The sequence below is a fragment of the Podarcis cretensis genome (genome assembly GCF_951804945.1).
Source record: "Podarcis cretensis genome assembly, chromosome: 3".
NCBI classification, from domain to species: domain Eukaryota; kingdom Metazoa; phylum Chordata; class Lepidosauria; order Squamata; family Lacertidae; genus Podarcis; species Podarcis cretensis.
Genome location: NC_137172.1, coordinates 100,935,148 through 100,950,236, shown reverse-complemented (window position 1 = coordinate 100,950,236; position 15,089 = coordinate 100,935,148). Strand labels below are relative to the sequence as shown.

Sequence of the window (15,089 nt, the reverse complement as noted above, 5' to 3'; positions counted from 1 at the left end):
TGCTGCGTCACACTGTTGGCTCATGTCAAGTTTGTGGTCAATCAAGACTCCTAGATCCTTTTCACATGTACTGCTCTCAAGCCAGGTGTCACCCATCTCGTATTTGTGCCTCTCATTTTTTTTGCCCAAGTGCAATACTTTACATTTCTCCCTGTTAAAATTCATCTTGTTTGTTTTGGCCCAGTTCTCTAATCTGTCAAGGTCATTTTGAAGTGTGATCCTGTCCTCTGGGGTGTTAGCCACCCCTCCCAGTTTGGTGTCATCTGCAAATTTGATCAGGATGCCCTTGAGTCCATCATCCAAGTCGTTGATAAAGATGTTGAATAAGACCGGGCCCAAGACAGAACCCTGTGGCACCCCACTAGTCACTCTTCTCCAGGATGAAGAGGAACCATTGATGAGCACCCTTTGGGTTCGGTCAGTCAGCCAGTTACAAATCCACTGAGTGGTAGCATAGTCAAGTCCGCATTTTTCCAGCTTCTTTACAAGAATATCATTTACCTTAAGAATTCTTATTTGGCTGGGAAATGACAATTTATTTCATAGCAGAATGAACCTGAATTCACCTGAATAAGTCTGTATTGTCTTTAGAGTGCTGGTTAATTCAATAAAACTAAGAATTCTTATCGATTTCTGTTGTCGGCTGGGTTTGTTGTCCTCTGAAAGTTTTCTAGCAAATAACTGGTTCCTTTTACTTGTATCCATCATCGTTTGGAAATATGACCAAATGCAACTGTTAAGATCCACAATGTTTGAGAGGTGTAAATAAACACATTCTGAAAACATCTTACGATTTCTCAGCGTGTGTTTCATTAAATGGTGTCTCCTAATGGTTTTCTTCCATAATTGGCAAGTGAAGACAAGCTAATTGTATTTACTGAGATGTCATACTGTATGTTTTGACACAGGTTTTCAGGCTGAAACAACTTTGGGCATGTCGAAGAAGCACTCCAAAACCAACACTTTCCCAATTACCACATTGCTGCTACTCCAACAGGCAGCAGGTCCCAGTTTCATATGACAGTCGCTTCTATAAGACTTGATGGAATATTTTATCTTGATGCAGATGTAATCAAAACACTTGATTACTTTTTTCAGGACACTAAGGTAATCTGAGAGTTTTCTTCCAGCAAGATCTTCCTTTGGGAAAGTGTTTTGGGGAATTGTTCCAAGGAAGGAATGTACATCAATACGATTGTGCATGGCTTTATTAGCAAAAATCCATGACCAGTGAGGGTTTATCTTCACAACCTTTACCAGATGAACCCACGTGTTCCTCTTCAATTCTGGCAGTTTTGCACGGCTGATGCCACAGCCAAAGCGATCAGTGAAGGACTCTGTGTACAGCAATCTACAAAGAACTGCTTGGTCAACCTCCTAAAGCATTTTAAAAGGTTGCAAAAGTATGCTTATATAGTGCGTGTAAACGATCTATTGCTAGAAAAAGCAAAATGAGAGGATTTGTAATTTCTGCCCAGGGTTTGGCTGCCTGAGTGTTTTAAAGAATATGTAGTACTTTTATCAGTTTTTTTTTAATAAAATAAATAAAGAAGCTGTGCTGAACTAATTTTTCCTCCACTGTTTTATTGTATTGCAACTCACCCTGGGACCATGTGATTGGGAAGGCGTAGGCTGGAAATTTTCAAACAAATAAATAAGGCTTCCTAAGAAACAGCATCTCCCTAGGATTAGAGCATTACTATCATTTTACAGAAGATGTCCTGGCTAGAGATCTAATGATATACTAGGCTGAGCTAAATGCACAAAAGGCATCTGTTGATTGTCATATTCCTTTCCACATTTGTCAGTGGAAAGCAACTGTGGCTGGGAAAATAACTCTATAAAAACAAAACAAACAGAAGGAGAGGGACTGAACTGGAAGACCTATTTCTACTCTCCAAATGTCAAATATTGTCTGCATAAGTATAACAAGAAGAGCATTTTGGCCTTTTACTGGCTATTACCCTCCAGCTGCTCTGTGCTTCTGCACTGATGCAAAGCGGCCATTAACCTGGTTTACCGAAGCAGTTATGCCTGGTTTACAGCCGCTTTGCGTAGACAGGAAAGAACAAAATGGCACAGTATACTAGCAACTGAAGCCCTCTAAGATTTTTTTGGGGGGGGCAAGTAATTAATAACGCAACAGCCACAACCATTTTACTTAGTGTCTTTGTGACACTATGATGAGCCAAAGATTTTGAAGGGCGGGAGAATAGTGCTCTGGGTCTCCTTGACGGATGAATCGAGGGAGCTCACAGGCTTGAATTCAGCATGTAATTAATATTTCACCTCAAAACTATAGACTTGGTCACTGTAGATTTGAGTTGTTTCCTTGAAGCATGATCAAAGGAAAGGCTGCTGGGAATGAATAATCTCTGAATGCTGTAATCTCTCCAGGGCATCTTTTATGCCAGCAGTAAAGCAATAAAATGAGGGACATGTCTGCTGTTGGGCCCAGCTTGCTAATAAATGAATCGAAATTCTGAAGGCAAAATATAAAATAAAAAAAATAGCAAGAGCATTTTTTAAAAAAATTAAAAAAGAAAGATGTGGTACATAGCAGAAATAAAAAGTCAGTCAGGACAGAGTAAGAAAATCCTGTTGTGCCTTGTCTATAAGTTTAGTAAACCATGAAAAGGAATACGTAACTAATCTCATGCATCCACTTCCAATCGGGATTCAGGCCTCATCATGGGATGGAAACTGCCTTGGTCGCGCTGGTTGATGATCTCCGGTGAGCTAGGGACAAAGGTGAGAGTTGTTTCCTAGTTCTGCTGGTTCTCTCAGCGGCCTTTGATACAATCGAGCATAACATCCTTCTGGACCGTTTAGAGGTGCTGGGAGCTGGGGGCACTGTTATACAGTGGTTTCGCTCCTTCCTCCTGGGCCGTGTTCAGAAAGTGGTGGTGGGGGATGAGTGTTCAGACCCCTGGGCCCTCACTTGTGGGGTGCCTCAGGGTTCCGTCCTCTCCCCCATGCTTTTTAACATCTATATGAAGCCACTGGGAGAGATCATCAGGGGGTTTGGACTGGGTGTCCATCAATATGCAGATGATACCCAGCTCTACCTCTCTTTCAAATCAGAACCAGTGAAGGCGGTGAAGGTCCTGTATGAGTGCATGGGGGCGGTTGGAGGATGGATGGCGGCTAATGGATTGAACTTGAATCCTGACAAGACAGAAGTACTTTTTTGGGGGGACAGGGGGCGGGCTGGTGTGGAGGACTCCCTGGTCCTGAATAGGGTAACTGTGCCCCTGAAGGACCAGGTGCGCAGCCTGGGAGTCATTCTGGACTCACAGCTGTCCATGGAGGCGCAGATCAAATCTGTGTCCAGGGCAGCTGTTTACCAGCTCCATCTGGTACGCAGGCTGAGACCCTACCTGCCCGCGGACTGTCTTGCCAGAGTGGTGCATGCTCTAGTTATCTCCCGCTTGGACTACTGCAATGCGCTCTACGTGGGGCTACCTTTGAAGGTGACTCAGAAACTACAACTAATCCAGAATGCGACAGCTAGACTGGTGACTGGGGGCGGCCGCCGAGACCACATAACACCGGTCTTGAAAGACCTACATTGGCTCCCAGTACGTTTCTGAGCACAATTCAAAGTGCTGGTGTTGACCTTTAAAGCCCTAAACGGCCTCGGCCCAGTATACCTGAAGGAGCGTCTCCACCCCCATTGTTCTGCCCGGACGCTGAGGTCCAGCGCCGAGGGCCTTCTGGCGGTTCCCTCATTGCGAGAAGCAAAGCTACAGGGAACCAGGCAGAGGGCCTTCTCGGTACTGGCGCCTGCCCTGTGGAACGCCCTCCCATCAGATGTCAAAGTGATAAACAACTACCTGACATTCAGAAGACATCTTAAGGCAGCCCTGTTCAGGGAAGTTTTTAATGTGTGATATTTTAGTGTTTTTTGGTTTCTATGGAAGCCGCCCAGAGTGGCTGGGGAAACCCAGCCAGATGGGTGGGGTACAAATAATAAATTATTATTATTATTATTATTATTCCTGTGAAACAAATATTACCTTTTAGTGCTGAAAACTTTGTCCATTCAGACTTGTCTGAGTTTCAGGGCAATATCTGTGCTCTAATAGTAACACAGACATATCATCTGCATACACTGGCCAAATCATTTCAATTCTGTTGCACTAAGGAATTTATGGGCTGGGTTTTTGCTTTGTGCACCTCAGAGATTTTGAAGCCGAGGTGAACTTGTTGCATAGGAGGAATCTGATGCAATGAATGCTCAGTGAAGAGCACAGAGGCATGGCGATGGATGGAATAAATAATGGCTTTTAAAGGGTTTTCTTTTGCAGTGTATTTTTTTTTGTCAATTACAAATTATGCGTACCTTTCATCTTCTCTTGGAGGTTCTTAGATTTTTCCCTGCAGAAATTATTGGACTGAGTTCACTGAACATTTCTCCCACACTGTCTTCTCAAATACCACTCAAGCCATACAACCCCAGTTTCTTCTCCAACTTGGAATTTAATCCAAGCTGCAGAATAATTCTTCTGGAACAAATGGGGTGAGAAAAGTTCTCTCCCATATTCTCTCTCTGGAGCATGGCACTGTGGTACAGTAGCCCTTGAGGAGATTATATTTCCCAGGGTCTACTTGCGTTCTGTGACCTGGAATAGTGCATGGAAACATGCCATGCACTGGAGAGGCACATGGGAGATGCATTCCTTCCTTGTCTCCCTCTCTGTGTTTGCCGCCACTGCGAGAGCGCAGACACTTTTCCACAAGAGGAAAGTGGGCAGAGACTGGTAAAGGAGAGTGGAAGATGAAATATACCCAACTCTTCCCTTCTCTCATTTTTCATGGTTTACTGTTGCCACTGAACAGGTAAGTCAGTTAAGTGGAAGTTGAGAGGATTTATGGGCAGTTATTGAGGCAAATAGGGGTTGGTGTTGGTTCAGAAATAAGCAAAGCTATTTCACAATATTTTGGGAATTATTACAGCTTATGTCCAAGCCAATTTGTGACAAGCCTGTCACAAGCTCGACCATCACTCAATCTAATGCAGCAATGAACTCCTTAGCTTCTCCTCATAAGATATTGGACATTCCAGATCAAAAGAACTTGGACCAGCTCAGACAATAAAAAAGTGTGAATTCTATCCTACAATTCTGGATACCTACAATCAAAACTGATGGGGGAAATGGAGTTTCATTTGCACTGCAGGGACACTCTCCTAATCATGGAGTCTACACTGATGCTGAACCAGAGACTTGGAAGGGCATAACTGAGACTTCTCATACAGTAGGTCTCCATTTCACTCATCTGTCTTTTAAATGGGTAATTAAATATATAATCTTTATTGCAGTCCAAAGATCCATAGAACAATTTCAGAACAAAATAAAGTTAAGACAGCCAACCACAAAAGAGAGAGAGAAACCGAGGCGGTCATTTTGTTTTGATAAATGGGTAATTAATGAATCAACCTATTAAGTTTAAATGTGCACATTATTATTGTCAACATGTGACAGAGATAGTGAAAGCGAAATCTTCAGATAACTTACAAAGCAGTCAATAAAAGCTAGCACTCATTGGCTTGGCTCATTCATGGCTTAATAAACTATGGTTTACTGCTCCTCATTATAATTTAGCAAGGGAGCAGGGAGAAAAATCCTACCAAGGCTGCTTTACCTAGGCTGGAATCTGTCAGGTATCTACCGTATTTTTCGCTCTATAACATGCACCAGACCATAACATGCACGTAGTTTTTAGAAGAGGAAAACAAGGAAAAAAATATTCTAAACGAAACAGTGGATGTATGATTTTTGTGGTTCATGCTGTGGCCACAGACATGTGATCTGACAGTGAGTTTGGAGTAGCCCAATGCAAAAATCCTGATGATCCATGTGGATCCGTGCTTTGTAACCACGTTTTTGCACCACTGCGACCCCAGGCAACAGTGGGTACGTGATTTTTTTGGTGCAAGATGTAGCCATGGACATGCTATGTGATCTGATGGTGAATTTGGGGTGACCCAGTGCAAAAATCCTGAGGATCCATGTAACCACGTTTTAAGTGGGGAGGGAAGGAAAAGCACTCAAGGGACAAGGAGCACGCATGGGGTGTGTGGAGAAGGATGCTGCTAATAATGCTATTTAGCGAGCTGAGTGGGGAGGAGAGAGGTACAGAGAGCCTGCTTGTTTTAAAGGAGCCAACTGGACAGGAGCCGCTTACACGAGTAACCCCTGGTTTAGTGTTCTTCCCTTGCCCTTCTCTTCTGGCTTTGGCGCAAATAACCTGGTTTATCCACCTAGAGTTCCCTATTACATCTGAACTGTAAAACTCTAGTTTAATGCCAGAGAGGAAACCAAGAAAATAAGCTAAAATTTGATAACAGTAGAATTTGTTTGCAACTGGCAGTAATTATGTTATTAATATAATAATAATAGTGGCTCAAGTGGCTTAGGGCTCTTCCACACTTTTAATACATGAAGGGGTACACAGTTTTCTGCTTATCCCATGCTTTCTAGGCACATGTCCAAGTGGTTTTGCCTTTGCACTGCCACTTTCCCCTGGAAAACCCACTCTTTAGTGCTAAATCAGAGTAAGCATCCATCTGGAGAAAACCTGATTGACGTTTGCTACGATTCAGCATTAAAGAGTGGGTTTTCCAGGGGGAAAGTGGCAGGACAAGTGGAAGTGGAGGTCAATACATTTTGAACAGCCTAATGTAATTGTAATGGTTCTAGGGGTTGCGCGTGCGTAAGTCGTCGCCACACCTGGCTGAGTCACCTGGGTGAACCCTTTCTGTCCGGACAGCCACTCATCCGTGGCTGTCTCAATCGCTGGCAGAATCCGTCAGTGGGCATTTCTTGAACTTCTTCCAGCAAAGAAGTTCTTTGACGCCAAGTCTCCGCCTACTCTCCCTGCGCGGAAGTCTTCTGCGCAGGGAGGGTGTGGGCAGTGGAAGACCCGTGCTCTCCCCGTTGGTCTCCGGCGAGGAGTCATGGAGCCTCCTCACCGATTCCCCCATCTGCCCCCCTTCTCCACTGGTGCTACGCTGATTTCCTTCGCCCGCAGATGGGCTGCCTCTCTCCCTCCTGGGACGCTCTCTGGCATCCCTCTGGAGCCCTCCCTCCTCCTCTGGCTCCGATGGCAGTTCCCTGACAGTAATAAAACAACTTGGCCCTCACTGGAGGGCACAGTCTTTATATTTCTGGACTGTGTCTCAAAATCACAACAAATTAATTTTAACATCAAATACGCACAAACAATGAGGTCATGTTTCACACAAAAAGCATCATCATCATCATTTTATTTGTATGCCACCTTTCCATGGTTAAAACAACGTGACAAGATTTACATAGTTATCAACATAACGAAAGTCATAAGCAATAAATAAAACACATCAGAAAGTACACAACCAAATGGAAAACAATTTCCACATAAATCATAAAATCTAAAACTAAGAATACAGTATTAATATCAATCACAATTTAAAATGACATAGATAAAAAATAAAAGCAATTAAAAAAAAACCAAAAAACGGAGCCCTCTCTATCCAGCAGTAGCAGCAGCAGCAGCAGCAGTCCTTTATGGAGCCTGTCAGGCCCTGCCTCAAGCCAAAATAGAATTCGTTATCATAATGGCACACTGAAGTCCTTTCAGAAAACTAGATAAAATAATAATAATAAATTAAACAACATTTTTTTGTGTAAAAAAAAAAGTATGGAGTCTTATAATATTGCACTGCATTGAAGCAGTCAAGCAAATTACTGAACAAATTGCTGAGAGATCGCAGGGCACCAAGAATTATGAAGCATTAATCCATGCTTCAGTAGTGTTTGTAAAGGTTCTCTGGGGCCACTTACAAGTCTTTGCTTGGTTTCTTTTAGACTTGGAGGTAACACCACGGAACCAGCACACTGCAGAGTTACTCAGGTGGAAATTAAACCCTACCGAGAGCAATCTATTGCATGTTTAATATATTATTCTTGAACCAATGCCCAGATTCCTAATCTGAAAAAAATAAAACCAGATCATCTAGTTCTTAAATAGAAGAAGAAGAAGAAGAAGAAGAAGAAGAAGAAGAAGAAGAAGAAGAAGGGAAAAAAGGTTACACTAGGCACAGATGGCAAGAAAGGAGGTGTTAACTGAAATAATATAGTGTTTCTCCCTACTCAATTATTTTAAGACTAAAATAGGAGCCCCAATGTAATATAATTTTTTTAGACTTCTGATCTCTCCTGTTGCCCAGCAAAATATTAAGAAAACTATGCTTTATTACATGTATTCCAAATGCCATATCTACAACCACAGGATCACTGGTTTAATTTAAAAACAATGCTACTGCTAACAATGCTGATAACTTTATAGAGTAGTAACTAAATTATACTCAGGCTGGACCCACAGAAATCAATGGCCTTATGTTACTTAACTATTGATTTCAATGGGTCTACCCTGGTTACTACTAGATACTACCTATAGCCTTTAATTATCACAAACATCTTGCAGTTTTATTTTTAAGACATTAAGACATTCCACAGAATGAAGTTGTCTCATTTCAGCTAAATTAAAAATCCACCAGCAGCTACTATTTATCCCCAAAGGCTGTTTGCAGTGTCTTGAGATCAAGTGCAGCTCACGGTTGATACAATCAAAATGTAAATCATACACGCGATGAAAATGATATTTCAAATTTACAATGTAAGGGCATAATCCAGGTAAAGTTAAGAATTTGTACGTCCACTGATTTCACTGAGATGAATTAACCACATCCTGAACTCCCATTATTTGAATAATGTATTGGCTTCTCTGAATAATACTTCCAGTTCAATTTTCTGTCCACATTATTGCAAACAAACATTAAAAACAGACAACAAAATCCATCCAAGTTAACTGAACTCTCTTCTACTGAGCTAACTGGAAATTAAAAGCGCTCGCACAATGTTGGCTGGGTTATTTATCTTCTGCTGGTATTTATATCCTACTTTTCAGCAATATGAACTTGAAAGTTATTTACAAAATACAGAAATGATATTATAGTAATATTATAGTAATAACATAACAGGAGAGCATGACAGAAGAGCATTTTAAAATCCAGTTGAATTAAACATCCTAAACATTATGTGCAAGAAACAAATTCTCCCTCTGCCACCAAAAAATAAGAAGAAATGGCACTGGTAGGACGAGCTCTTATGCAAAACCTAGTTAGTGGAAAACTTATTGCAGGACAGTGTATGAAAGGTTGGATTATAGTATGAGAATAAGGGCAGTATTCAACGAAACATTTCTGCTAGCTCAAGGATTAGGGCCCTTGGGCATGCTCTGCCCTCAAATCTGCTCTGGACAAATGGGGAAAATCCCAGAACATACAGAACATATTTAGGAGGCACCCATAGGGAGGAGAATGACACAAGGAGAAATCTTTGAACTGACAGAATCATTGCAAAATAATAGCAAAATGCTATTAATTCAACAGCGGAATGTCAATGGCTCGAGTTAAATTCTAACTGGGATATGTTTCTATATGCCCTAAAATGAATACTCACACTCTCCCTTTCTTTTCTTTTTTCTTATTATGTTATACTGACCATTGCACAATACCTGGGTAAAAGGTATTTCCATTTTTATTACAAGAGAATATTGGTCTCCTGCTGCCCAAAGGATGTATTGTACTTTACTCAGCACTAATTCAATTCATTTTCTGGCATCTAACACAGCAGTACGTCTCTTCTCCACTCCCCCCCCCCCCCGGCTCCCGCCCTCCCCCCCTTAGCATCACATCTAATGACATGTTCCATTTACTGCCACAGTAGAAAAAGTACTAGCAGAATAAACAAATCATGCAAGTCAAGTATCACCACTATTGACTTTGAAAATTATTAAGGATGCTGATGCGCAACTCACCTTCAGGTTCACCACAGAGTGTACACTGTGACTCTGCAAGGAAAAAGAAAGAAAGAAATACAGAAAGTAGTCAATACAGTAGCCTTTACAGAGATTATCACTTTTTAGCTAGGATTGCCTCATTATATCCTTGAGCTTCTCCTCTCTTGACGCTATATTTGTTTGATGCATTATATCTTGGACAATCAGCAGTGAAGCACAGATCTCTTCCCACTTTATGTTTCTCTCTTTCTCTAACTCCAATACCCAGTACTCATAGTAGATAATGATGATAATAATAATAATAATAGTAATAATAATAATTGGAACTGGCCCATCTGACTGGGTTACCCCAGCCAATCTGAACTAAGGAGAGTGAGAGTGGTGCCTATATAAACATTGCTTTTGCATACATGGTCCCATGCATACAAACACCCACAGGTGACGCATACAGGTTGTTGTTGTTGTTGTTGTTGTGTGTATAAATTTTGATGATACACAAAGTAACTGAGTAGCTTACAGCTAGGAAGCTAAATAGCTCCTCTAGGTTGTTGATAGCTTCTTTGTAAAGACTATACAATGTTCAGACTCTTCACATTCAACTGAGAAAAATATATTTACAATCTCCTGTTTATTCAAACATGGGTACATTCTCACTTGAACTGTAGAGCTCACTCAGGTCTTACAGTTTCTTTTGGATTTTTATTTTTTTATTTTTTACTTTCACCTCTGCAGTATTCTCTCTGTTCCTTACAGAGAGCTTTTGTGCACAGGTTTCTCCCTAATAACCTTTAGGGATCATCCTCTGTCTGTTTCACTTCAGATACATCACATTGACACACAATGTCCTCAGCAGTATCCTGAGAAGCCTCTCTCAGCCGCCATTCTCCCTCACAGAGAGAGAGGGGTAAAGCAGAAAGACAGTTAAAAATGACCGTTATTGGAATAACAGTCACAACAGAATAGAATGCCTGTCTCATGTGACTCACAGTCAGCCAATCACATGAGAGCTACCACCAAAGGAAAAACTCCACATTAAAAATAAACAGTAATTTAACATAAGTAACCATTCCCATTTCAGGAAATTAAACCGTTATCCTTAACACAGGTTACACGACCCACATCTATACACATGGTCCCTGAGATCAGGGGTTCCAAAGGTTGATAGATTATAACTCCCATCACACCCTTGACCATTGACCATGACTGGCTGCAGCTGATCCAAGTTGATGCCCAACCACATTGGAAGGCCACAAGTTCCCCATCTCTACCATTCAGCAAACATGCTAGGCTTGATGCCCCAGTGAGCTGAGACTGCTTTTGCATATGTCACTCCTCCACCTACATGCATACAAAACAAACCAAAATGATGTCTGCACACAAGGATGAACCAGGAAATAACAAATGGTCCAACCTTTCAACATAAAGGACTTCTGTGTCTTTAACAGCTTGAGAAATTTGGGATTTTAAAAGGTCTTTCCCCCCACATTCCACAGTGCTGCAGGAGGATGGAGTTCCGAAACCTACATGCAGCTGCCAAAATCCCTTCATCCATATAACTATTTAAGGCACAATGTGAAAAACCTGGCCGTCTCTTAACAGACTACAAGATGCCTCTGATGTAAGCCAGGAACCCTACAGACGTTAAACGTAATGTTAAAAAGTTTGTTTCACATTTCTGTTCCCAATGTGCTCTCAAGGCAGGTTGCAGGAAAATCACTCCAAGCATAACATTTCCTAACAATCCTATTTTTTTTAGTGTATACAGAAAGCTAGACACTGCTACAGAATATAGAACAAGTCCTTGCCAGGGGAATTTACGGTCCACTTTAGAGAGATAGAACAAGGGGGGAAATGGAGATGAGGTAGAATCAGGCGTGTGTTTTTTTAATAAAAAAAGTACAGTGGTACCTTGGGTTACATACGCTTCAGGTTACAGACTCTGCTAACCCAGAAATATTACCTCGGGTTAAGAACTTTGCTTCAGGATGAGAACAGAAATTGTGCTCCGGCAGTGCGGCAGCAGCAGGAGGTCCCCATTACCTAAAGTGGTGCTTCAGGTTAAGAACAGTTTCAGGTTAAGAACGGACCTCCGGAACGAATTAAGTACTTAACCTGAGGTACCACTGTACTGAGAAATGAATAAGGGAATGTCAGGAGGCAAGACTAGGTTACAGAAACAGAGGCTGGGGTGGTTCAGGAAGGCTTTTCTGTAGAAGCAGCTCTTGAAGTTGTACTCCAAGAAAGAAAAGCCAACACTCTGATGAAAGACTACCACACATGGTGCCCTGGTTAAAAGAGGTAGCACCGCAGAAGGCTTCCCATGGACCATCATTGTATGGTCTGCTTCAACACTTGGACTGTATGCTTCAGTATAATTGGTGGAAGCACGAGCCTTTCAAAACATTTCCCATTTGCATTGCCTACAATCTTTCAAACTATCATTATGTCAGAAAGTGCTAACCACTTTGCACAAAAAGCTTCCATTTTTATTTCTGCTAATGGTTCCACTGAGCATGTGTTGTTGTTGTTGTATAAAGTTTACAGGGAAACACGTCTCTATTTTGCATTCTCGGGGAACCATTTTTATTTCATTTCTTTCCTGTGTAAGTCTTGAGGAGATGTGGCTTTTATTCCGAGTAATCTTATTAGAGAAAGGGGCATCTGACTTGTGCGCACATACCGTAACAAGCAACTCGTCTCGTTCTTGTCATTTATTTAAAATGCTTTAGTCTGCTCTTCATCATTTGATCCTAAGGTGGGTTAAAATGCAATCGAAAGCAGCGTTTATTTTGTCTGCATATTTTGCCTGTAAATTTGTCTGCTTTACTATCACTTCAGCTGAGAACAGAGATGTGAGATAAAAGTTGTTTGTGAAGAAAAATGGGCACAACGCTGCAAAGCGACCAGAAGAGCGTGTGAGGGGAAGGATATAACTGTTTAATCACAGCACTTGGGAATAGAGTTATAAATCTCATGAGGAACAGAATATCTCTCGGAAAAAAATGTTTCTGTGTTGGTAATTCGAAATATGGCGATGTTTCCTTTGAGTCAGCATCGTCTCAGCATGATTTCAGAAGCCTGCCTGCTGTTGGGAAGTGCCATCTTTCAGCTGAGAAGTAAAACAAAGGCACTGATCATTCACAGTAATTAAAAGATACTGTGAAATTCTTTTCTGTAAGCAGCAGTTTTTAAATAAGCCCTCCGCGCTACAACAGCTTACATTCTGCAAAGGGTGTTTTCCCCCAAACGGCACTTCAAACTCTTGGTCTGCTTTGTGCAAGAGAAGGGCCATAGCTCAGTGGGCAGAGCACATACTTTCCATACAGAGATGTCCCAGGTTCAATCCCAGGTAGGGTTTGGAGGGATAACCTGGGCTTCAAACACAGGGAAGCCACCGTCAGTCTGAACAAAGTCAATGCTTAGGTGAATGAACCATGTGTCTCACTCAGTGTAGGCAGCTTCCTATGGCCCTATGTCAGGCATAGGCAAACTCCGGCCTTCCAGATGTTTTGGGACTACAATTCCCATCATCCCTAGCTAACAGGACCAGTTGTCAGGGATGATGGGAATTGTAGTCTTAAAACATCTGGAGGGCCGGAGTTTCCCTATGCCTGCCCTATGTCTTACATTCCTAAGGAATGACTGTCAGCAACAGAGATTTGAGCTCCTTTGTAAAAGCCTGGAAATAAGGCAGCTGCTGGCAGACAAATGGGTACAAATCTCGCCACTCATTTGTCTGCACTTCTAGAGTCTGTGAAAGCTTCTGCGAGGCAGTTCAGTTCATAGAATCACAGAACTGTAGAGTTGGAAGGGACCTGAAGGATCATCTAGTCTAACTCCCCGCAATGCAGGAATCTCAACTTTAAGCAGGTGGTCATACAGCCTCTGCTTAAAAACATACAATGAAAGAGAGCCAACAACCCCCCAAAGAAGTATTTTCCACGGTCAAACAGTGTCCTAGCTAAGCCTTGCAGGACACCTTGCTCTATGTTCTTAACCCCTTCATGTATTAATTAGAGTTAGGGGTGCTCGTTGTATGTGGATGGCTATCCTGCACAACACTCTGTCCTCACAGCTGCTAAACAGATGCCCATGAGAAGCTAGCTATCAGAACTTGAGCACAACAGTACTCTCTCCACATGTGAATCCTAGCAACTGGTACTCAGAGGCATATTACCTCCCACAGTAGAGGTAGAACATAGCAGTTGTGGCTAGTAGCCATCTTCCTGTTCAGCAGTTACGATTCCATCAAATTTCCTTAAAGTTCATCAAAGTCTTGGTCCCTAAGTAGCCCTATCCTATGCTTTAAGCTTCCTTTCCCTCCAAATTTCCTTTCAATGCTCTTTTGGGGCTCATAAACAAATTGGCTTCCTCTCCCTGTACCAAACCATTAGTGCTAGAGCATATTCACTTCTCAGCGCATGGCAAATGAAATATGAAAAAGAAAAAGGATTTCCTGACATGCTATCTAAAAAGTCTTCCTACTGCTACTCTCGGGGTTGGTTCAAGCACTATAGCACTAGGTCTGGGGAAACTAGGTCCCTCACTTGAAGCAACCCTTGGCTTCATGTGCTCCTTCCTTCCTTCCTTCCTTCCACCCCCCCCCCCCAAAATGCTCCCTTTACTGCAGAGAGAAAGATAACTGCTTTAGTTGCACATGGGGCTCCCCTAGTCTTCCTGCTATAAAAACTGTCACAAAACACACTAATAAGCACAGCATCCAACAAATCTAGACAAATATCACACACCTGAGGGCTAAATAAAAACATATAGCTAATCATGAGCCTTCGTTCTATATTTCCAATGCTGCTACTGTTGATTAGCAAAGTTACCCAGCCACACAGTGGAGCTCTACTATTTCAATAAGTCAACTCAGTTAATCTATTAATTAAGTTGTTTTCGTTTCCTGTCTCAGAAAATAAATTGCATGAGTTAAAGATGTCAGACTAAATGTACATTTACCGTAGATACATTTTGACCTAGATAGGAGAGTCTGTGTCAACAACTGTTGCAGTAACAGTTTTAATTAATGCTGTTCAATCTAAAAATGTGCTTAGTCTTCAACTTGCTATCTGCTCGATGCCTAGTATTCTCTTTCTCTACAAACTTCTAGGGCCCATGAATATGTATCTTAAAAAGTAATGTTTTGCCTAACCTGACAAACACCTTTCAGCGCTACTGTCAAAAGTTACATCTCTGTTTAACTAAAATCTTCTTTTCCCTCTCCTTATGCAAAGGGAACT

At 41.8% G+C, this 15,089-nt stretch overlaps 1 protein-coding gene across 7 annotated transcripts in view; it reads right to left on the bottom strand.

The window, feature by feature from the left end:
• DLGAP2 (DLG associated protein 2) overlaps window positions 1-15,089 on the bottom strand; it is a 420,471-nt gene that overhangs the window by 223,628 nt on the left and 181,754 nt on the right. For 6 of the 7 annotated variants that reach the window (XM_079969732.1, XM_079969731.1, XM_079969733.1 and 3 more), the window contains one exon: window positions 9,865-9,897. In XM_079969732.1, coding sequence (XP_079825858.1) covers window positions 9,865-9,897 — 33 coding nt within the window. Of the gene's footprint in view, window positions 1-9,864; window positions 9,898-10,570; window positions 10,591-15,089 lie in introns of those variants that run through there. The other variant, XM_079969738.1, reaches the window with a different exon arrangement.